This window comes from Bison bison, unplaced genomic scaffold (genome assembly GCF_000754665.1).
Source record: "Bison bison bison isolate TAMUID 2011002044 unplaced genomic scaffold, Bison_UMD1.0 scf7180017864048, whole genome shotgun sequence".
NCBI classification, from domain to species: Eukaryota; Metazoa; Chordata; class Mammalia; order Artiodactyla; family Bovidae; genus Bison; species Bison bison.
The window spans coordinates 161,585-171,008 of NW_011494620.1; the positions used below are offsets into that span (position 1 = coordinate 161,585).

The 9,424-nt window shown below is 35.8% G+C and overlaps 1 protein-coding gene across 1 annotated transcript in view; it reads left to right on the top strand.

The window, feature by feature from the left end:
• The window catches only part of LOC104985510 (neurobeachin-like), a gene marked incomplete at its 5' end in the record, with an annotated part of 408,530 nt that overhangs the window by 146,153 nt on the left and 252,953 nt on the right, over positions 1–9,424 (top strand). The window contains one exon of the mRNA XM_010835724.1: positions 6,626–6,750. Within this exon, the coding sequence (XP_010834026.1) occupies positions 6,626–6,750 (125 nt within the window). The remainder of the gene's footprint in view (positions 1–6,625; positions 6,751–9,424) is intronic.

The window sequence follows — 9,424 nt, forward strand, 5'->3', positions numbered from 1 at the left end:
ATTTGTGGTTCCATACAAATCTTAGGATTCTATGTTCTATTTTTGTGAAAAATACCATTGTAATTTTGATAGAGATTGCATTGAATCTGTAGATTGCTTTGGATAATAGGAACATTTCAACAGAATCAATTCTTTCAATCTGTGAGCATGGAATATAATATTTTTTTTGTCTCTACTTCAATTTCTTTCTTCAGTGTCTTTGTTTTCATCATACAGGTCTTTCACCTCTTTGGTTAATTTTATTCCTAGGTATTCTTTTTGACATAGTTGTGAATGGGGTTTTTCTTAATTTCTCTTTCTGATAGTTCATTAGCTATAGTCATTTTTAACATATGTCTTTGTATAGCTTTTTAGTGTTGCTCTAATTAGGTTGCTCAATAATTCAGTTCAGTTCAGTTGGTCTCTCAGTCGTGTCCGACTCTTTGCGACCCCATGGACCACAGCACGCCAGGCCTCCCTGGTCATCATCAACACCCAGAGTCTACTCAAACTCACCTACATTGAGTTGGTGATGCCATTCAATCATCTCATCCTCTGTTGTCCCCTTCTCCTCCAATCTTCAATCTTTCCCAGCATCAGGGTCTTTTCAAATGAGTCAGCTCTTCATATCAGGTGGCCAAAATATTTGAATTTCAGCTTCAACTCAGTCCTTCCAATGAACACTCAGGATTGATCTCCTTTAGGATGGACTTGTTGGATCTCTTTGCAGTCCAAAAGACTCTTGTCTTCTACAACACCACAGTTCCAAAGCATCAATGTTTCAGCGCTCAGCTTTCTTTATAGTCCAACTCTCACATCCATACATGACTACAGGAAAAACCATAGCCTTAACGAGTCGGACCTCTGTTGATAAAGTAATGTCTCTGCTTTTTAATATGCTATCTAGGTTGGTCATAACTTTCCTTCCAAGGAGTAAGCATCTTTTAATTTCATGGCTGCAATCACCATCTGCAGTGATTTTGGAGCCCCCAAAAATAAAGTCTGACACTGTTTCCATTGTTTCCCTATCTGTTTATGATGAAGTGGTGGAACCAGATGCCATGATCTTCGTTTTCTGAATGTTGAGCTTTAAGCCAACTTTTTCCCTCTCCTCTTTCACTTTCATCAAGAGGCTCTTTAGTTCTTCTTCACTTTCTGCCATAAGGGTGGTGTCATCTGTGTATCTGAGGTGATTGATATTTCTCCTGGCAGTCTTGATTCCAGCTTGTGCTTCCTCCAGCCCAGCATTTCTCATGATGTACTCTGCATATAAGTTAAATAAGCAGGGTGACAATATACAGCCTTGACCTACTGCTTTTCCTATTTGGAACCAGTGCGTTGTTCCATGTCCAGTTCTAACTGTTGCTTCTTGACCTGCATACACATTTCTCAAGAGGCAGGTCAGGTGGTCTGGTATTCCCATCTCTTTAAGAATTTTGCACAGTTTATTGTGATCCACACAGTCAAAGGCTTTGGCATAGTCAATAAAACAGGAATAAATGTTTTTCTGGAACTCTCTTGCTTTTTTGATGATCCAGCAGATGTGGGCAATTTGATCTCTGATTCCTCTGTCTTTTCTAAAACCAGCTTGAACATCTGGAAGTTCACAGTTCACATATTGTTGAAGCTTGGGTTGGAGAATTTTGAGCGTTACTTTACTAGAGTGTGAGATGAGTGCAATTGTGTGGTAGTTTGAACATTCTTTGGCATTGCCTTTCTTTGGGAATGGGATGAAAACTGACCTTTTCCAGTCCTGTGGCCACTGCTGAGTTTTCCACATTTGCTGGCATATTGAGTGCAGCACTTTCACAGCATCATCTTTCAGGATTTGAAATAGCTCAACTGGAATTCCATCACCTCCACTAGCTTTGTTCATAGTGGTGCTTCCTAAGGCCCAGTTGACTTCACATTCCAGGATGTCTGGCTCTAGGTGAGTGATCACACCATCGTGATTATCTGGATCATGAAGAACTTTTTTGTACAGTTCTTCTGTGTATTCTTGCCACCTCTTCTTAATATCTTCTGCGTCTGTTAGGTCCATACCATTTCCCTCCTTTATTGAACCCATCTTTGCATGAAATGTTCCCTTGGTATCTCTAATTTTCTTAAAGAGCTCTCTAGTCTTTCCCATTCTATTGTTTTCCTCTATTTCTTTGCATTGATCACTGAGGAAGGCTTTCTTATCTCTCCTTGCTATTCTTTGGAACTCTGCATTCAAATGAGTATATCTTTCCTTTTCTCCTTTGCTTTTCACTTTTCTTCTTTTCACAGCTGTTTGTAAGGCCTCCTCAGACAGCCATTTTGCTTTTTTGCATTTCTTTTTCTTGGGGATGGTCTTAATCACTGTCACCTGTATAATGTCATGAACCTCCATCCATAGCTCAATAATTAGGTTGCTCTAATTATTACATTCTATCTACATAGCTCATCACAGTCTACTTGTGGTGTCATTTTACAAATCCAAGTGAAGTAAAGAAATTTTTACCTCTGTGTGTGTGTGTGTGTGTGTGTGTGCACTCAGTTATATCATACTCTTTGCAACCCCATGATCTGTAGCTCACCAGGCTCCTCTGTCCGTGAAATTCTCCAGTCAAGAATACTGGAGTTGGTTGCCATTTCCTTCAGGAGATCTTCGTGATTCGGGGTGAAACTCACGTTCTTTGTGTCTCCTTCTTTGGGAGGCAGGTTCTTTACCAGCTGAACCATCAGTGAAACCCTTACATCACTTTACCCTCCCTCATTTATATTTGTTTTAAACATTACCTCTGTACACAATTCAGGCACAACTGCCACATCAGGCATTGTTGTAATTTTTGCTTCAAAAGCAAAATTGTGTTCTCAATTTTGAGAACACTTGAGGAAAAGTAAAGCCTGTTTTTGCTTCCCTGTGTTTATGATTGCCATTAGCCATTGTTTTAGACTAGTTCTGAGACTGACAAATTCTTTTTCATTGTCTGAAAATATTTTCATTTCTTCTTTATTCCTAAAGCATATTTTCACTGTTTGTAGGATTCTGGGTTGACATTGCTTTTAGCACATAGCAAAAATTTTACACTTCCCCTGACCACCATAGCTTTGAATGTGAAATATGCTGTCATTCTAATTGCTTTACCTCTATGGAAGAGATGTCATTTTTCTCTGGCTGCCTTTTACATTTTCCTATGTCCTTATTTTTCAGAACTTTAATTATAGCATGTCTTAGCAAATATTTCTTTGGGTTTACTGTGCTTCTGTGTGTTTCTTATGTTCACTCAGCTTCATAAATCTATGCACATTTATGTTTTTCTTTTTTTCAAATTTGGGAAGTACTGAGCCATTATTTCTTCAGACTCTATTTTAGTCCTGCTTTCTTTCTCATCTCCTTCCAGGACTCCAATAACCCAAATGTTAGATGTTGTAATCCATAAATCTCTGAGGCGCTGTTCAATTTTTTTCAGTCTGTTTACTCTCTACTATTCAGATTGGTTAATTTCTATTGTTCTATCTTCTGGTTAACTAAATATTTTTTTTCTTCTGTCCCCTTCATTCTTCTGTTAAACCCATCTACTAAGGTTTTTATTTTTTTCACTATATTTAATAGTTCTTAAATTTCCATTTGGTACCTCTTTATATCATCTGTTTTATTTATTTATTTATTTTGCTGGAACTGTTTGCTGAGTCTTTCCCTGTTTTTTTCTTTCAAGTATGTTCCTAATTGCTCACTGAAGCCTAGCCTTTTTCATCATGGCTGGTTTAAAATCCTTGTCAGGAAATTCTAATATCCTTATCATCTCAGCATTGGCATCTATTGATGATTTTTTTACATTCCATTTGAGATCTTCCAGATTCATGGTATAACAAGTAATTTGAAATTGAAACATGTTTTAGGTTATTATTTTCTGAGATATTTTTATCTCATTTAACTCTTCTATTTTAGATGACTTTCTCTTACATCGCTCCACCAGGGCAGGTGGGGAGAACAGCCTCTTCACCACCAGGTGGAGATAGCAATCTAGGTTCCCCACTTCCCCTCCACTGACATCGAGGGAGTGGGCAACTCTTTATTACTGCTTGCCAGGGGTGGGAGTTCCAGCTCCCCACATGCTGTCCACTATTGGGGGGGTAGCCTCATTGCTTTCCGTTAGTAGTAGAAGTCCTGACTCTACTGTGCCTCCTTCCAATACCATCCCATAGGAAAGGGAGAAGGATGCCTCATTCTGTCCATAGGGGAAGGAAATGCAGGCTCTCCACGTGTTCTCCACTGACCCCTTGAGGGTGGGGCACCTGGTCAGCAACCAGCAGAGATGAGAGTCCTGGCTCCTTCTTTCACTTTCTCTGATATCACCACCCCAGTGTGGATGTGAGGGCACCCCATTAGACCATCATGAGGTTTCAGATCTACATTCTCCACTCATCCTCTGCTAGTGTGTGTCTATGGGGAACATAGCTTCTCTATGGTGTTTGGTTGGAGTACAGCAATTGTCATCAAGTTTCCTGTCTTCCTAGGATGCCCTTTTCTTCATCTTTCTGCTAGAGAAACATGCTTTTATGGGGCTTTTCCTTTTTTTTTTTTTTTTTGTTTCTGTACCTGTTGTCCTGTCTGGATTGCTAGCTTCTTTGCCTCTAAATCTAGGGTATCTGAGACAAAAAAAAATAAACCAGGGAGGAACTCACCACTTTGTTGTTCTCAGGCCCTGTGGTCCTTAACCTGTCTGCCTTCCATGCTCCATTCAGAATTTTGTTATTTTTGTTTTGTATAATCCAATTTATTTTTAAGTTACATTTAATTGCATGAATAGAAGAAAGTATGTCTGTGGTTAGAAACTGGTGAAAACATCAGATATCAGGTTTCTGCACGTCAAATTGGTTACTTAAATTTAACATACTTTTAAGGAAAATCAGTATAGCAAGTGGTCTTCCTCAAACTATTAGAATTAATTTGCGTTTGTAGGGAAAGAAATTATCCTGTTTTAAATTAATGACAGAGGTACACTATTTGTAATAATTAATCAACAGGTAATCCTTATTTTGACAGAAAAATAATATGTTTAGAAAAACAAGTATATTAAAATACACTTTAAATGATTATAATTTTAATGTTTTTATGTATCCCTTATATTGATATGTCCTTTTACAATTAAGTTATAGAAAAAATCAAATAGCCATAAAATGTAAAATTTTTGTTCTCAATGACTATGATTTTCTGCAGATTTTCAAAGTAACAAAAATTGTTTTAAATTAATTCATTGAATGCTTATTAAAATCATAGTATGTGCCAGACATTGTGCTAGAGAGATAAAGATGAGCAAATTGTATGGTTTCTGCCTTAATCAAGCACAGTGTTCTCGTATAATAAAATATCAAAGTAAAAACTGAAATTGAACCTTCTGTGAAAGCATTTTATATGTTTTTATGAGTGGTGATGCTCAGGAAAGTCAGAATGTTGATATTATCTTTTGAGTGTATGTCTCCAAGTATTATACAGAGAGAAACAGACTTTTCAAGCAGCAGCATTTATCACTAATGTTTACAAAACTAAATTGAACTTAAAAGTGATATCGTAAAATGTTCCATCAATATACAACAAATATATTTCAGTTGTTTTCTCTAATATCACGTAGATTTTTAATATTGGTTTAAAGTATAACATAGTTTAGACAGTGTTACCCAATGATGGCCATGATTGTTAATGGTTTATATTAGCTGAAAGCTGTAAAATCATCCAAGGACTCTGTGAGCATTAGAATAATAATTTACCAAGACAATTACCACATACTGGAATTTTTTGCAGCTCTAATTCAGTATTATTAATAATGGATAAAATTGCACTTTTCTTAGGTTGCTGTGGGCAGTAGGGAATTATTTCAATGAATATTTCAGCACATTATTTTAATCATTGTTCCACCAAATCCAAGTGGGCAATATTTTATAGTTCTTAATTCAGTTACTAAGAAACCATGGTCATTAAATTGCAAACTATTTGTAGTGAGGTCTATCCTGTGATTTACAAGCCTTGTTAAAAACAGTGTAAAAGAATGCAAACTATGCCATTAATACTTGTAATTTGATGCTGCATTTGTTCTAAACTCCCAGTGATTAATGGTTTTAGTAAAAGAAGGAACATTGTATGGAAAGCAGACCTGAATGTTATAATGCCTAAAATATGAGAATGTTACTGTTTTAAGTTTGTTCATTTGCAGAGAAAACATAAGTATACAAATGCAGTTGTAAAACAGAAATATCTCAAAAGTTACCTTAATTTTCCAATGAGACTAAAGAAATAAAGATTTAATTGTTTTCGTTATTAAGAGTTAGATTTACCATAATATATAATATATAATGCCATTCACGTTCTTGAGGGGTTGAACGTGTGAAAGTTGCTCAGTCATGTCCGACTCCTTGCAGCCCCATGGACTATACAGTCCATGGAACTCTCCAGGCCAGAATACTGGAGTGGATAACCTTTTGCTTCTCCAGGGGATCTTCCCAACCCAGAGACTGAACCCAGGTCTCCAGATAATATTTAATCCTAATAAAAAGAAAGTGTGCAAAGCTTTTAAATTTTTTTGTGTAAACAGTCTGTTAATTCATATAACTTAAAAAAGTGTATTTCCAGTTATACATCATTATTAATAATCATTCTTATTTTTCATGTTCCCATTCTTAGCCAATTGCATGATTTTTGGCGTTTGGATTACTGGGAAGATGATCTTCGTCGAAGGAGACGGTTTGTCCGTAATGCCTTTGGCTCCACTCATGCTGAAGCGTTGCTCAAAGCTGCGATAGAGTACGGTGAGTACCGGTGCCTCTTACACTGGAATGCTCCTCCATGTGAGGTGACTCTCTGTGGTTGATAGTTCTTTTTTCTTTCAGCACCTTTTCAGGTTCTCCATGTCGTAAGTCAAAAATGTTACATTCTACTTTATTGTGCAGCATCATTTAGGTTACACTTAATTAACCCAGTATTTCTCCCACTTGATGTATGTTAGACTCTTCAGCTTCTTTGTAATAGATTAGGAAGACTTTACATAATTGGTTATTACCCCCCACCTTCTCACAGAGCCTAAAACAAGAGTAGAGTCATTTTCCTTTTCAGCATGTTTCAAACTTTGGTCTTTCAGATTTTTTTCACTTAAAAAATTTACTATTGTAACTGGGTATTCAAATTTATATATTTTTATGTATAATTTGTGTGGGTATGTGTACATATGTACACTGTGTGAGTATACATGAAAAATATATACAAACATGTGTACTGTTATGTATATACACATATACCTGCACATACTTGAGTATTTAAATATCTTATTAATAATCTCACTATATGGCATTCTCTATTTTAACCCTATTCTATTCTATCATTTTCAGTCTAATAAAATAAATAATGCCTCCATATGCCCATGTAAGTTCACAATCCTCCAACTGCAAATAAAGTTTGATAAATACCATCCTATATTAAAGATAGCATGAGCTATCACACTACAGTAGACTTGCATCCTAAATTGTCCTTTATAAAATGTGCAATAAAATAGTAAATATCAAAATATTTTTTGTAATTTAATAAAAATGCTGCTTTTGTAATTAAATAAAAATTTAATAAAAATACAATTTTTTTAAATTACAAAATTTTTTGTAATTTAATAAAAATTAAAATTAATAAATTTAATTTTAAAAATGTAAATACTTTAGATTTCTGTCCACCAAAAAGTGTACATAGGGCTATTCTGTCTGTGCACCTAATTTTAAATAGTCTAAGAAATTTAAGTTTGATTGATCATGTCACAGTTTTATAAACCACATACCCTTGGAAAATACTGTAATTGAATACTGTCCATATATTTTTGTTATTAACTATTTTTATTCTCACAGTCACTTGATTTTTGTTATTTTTTTTTAATTTATTTGAGAGTAATAAGTGAGCCATGGGGCTTCCCAGGTGGCTCAGTGGTAAAGACGAGGATTCTATCCCTGGTTCAGAACATCCCCTGGAGTGGGAGATGGCAACTCACTCCGGTACTCTTGCCTGGAAAATCCCATGGCCAGAGAAGCCTGGTGGGCTACAGTCTGTGGGGTCACAAAAGAGTTGAACTTTACATAGTGACAAAACAACACCAACACACAATAGTGAGCCATGTGTTTTAAAATTTACCTTAATAATATGTAGCAGAGGATGCCATTCATGTTCTGATAGATTAAATAGAGAAAATATGTAACCTTAATAGAAAATGTACACAGCTTTGAAAATTTACTGTATAAATAGTCTGTGAATTGATATAGTTTACTGAGGATCACAACAAAAATAAATATGTGAGGATTCCAGGCTCCTCTGTCCATGGAATTCTCCAGGCAAGAATACTGGAGTGGGTAGCCATTCCCTTCTCCAGGGGACCTTCCTGACCCAGAGACTGAACCCCAGTCTTCTGCACTGGGCAGGCAGATTCTTTATAGTCTGAGCCACCAGGGAAGCCCAAAAACTATTATACCTAAAATAATACTATACAGTAAAAGTAACTACAAGAGAGACAGTGCTAAAACATATATATATATATATATATAATATATATATATATTATAGTTGACTTGTACTGTAGGTGATTTCTTTAATCAACTCAAAAAAAAAAATCACCTAAGGATTCTGATACCTAAGGAATTAACACCAACTTAAAATGAGTTGTTACCTTTATGTCCTACAAAAGAAATTCTTAAAAATATCTACTTAAAACTGCATGCTTTATAATATGAATTTAAAATTTTTAAAACTTTATTTTATATACATCCATTTAGGCATTTTCATCAATTCATGTTGAATTCATCTCATTTGAAATTAGAAACATCTGAAAACAATATGTATTTTTTTTAATTTTATTTTATTTTTAAACTTTACAGTATTGTATTAGTTTTGCCAAATATCGAAATGGATCCGCCACAGGTATACATGTGTTCCCCATCCTGAACCCTCCTCCCACCTCCCTCCCCATACCATCCCTCTGGGTCGTCCCAGTGCACCAGCCCCAAGCATCCAGTATCGTGCATCGAACCTGGACTGGCAACTCATTTCATACATGATATTATACATGTTTCAATGCCATTCTCCCAAATCATTCCACCCTCTCCCTCTCCAACAGAATCCATAAGACTGTTCTGTACATCAGTGTCTCTTTTGCTGTCTCATACACAGGGTTATTGTTACCATCTTTCTAAATTCCATATATATGCCTTAGTATACTGTATTCGTGTTTTTCTTTCTGGCTTACTCCACTCTGTATAATAGGCTCCAGTTTCATCCACCTCATTAGAACTGATTCAAATGTTTTCTTTTTAATGGCTGAGTAATACTCCATTGTGTATATATACCACAGCTTTCTTATCCATTCATCTGCTGATGGATATCTAGGTTGCTTCCATGTCCTGGCTATTATAAACAGTGCTGCGATGAACATTGGGGTACATGTGTCTCTTTCCCTTC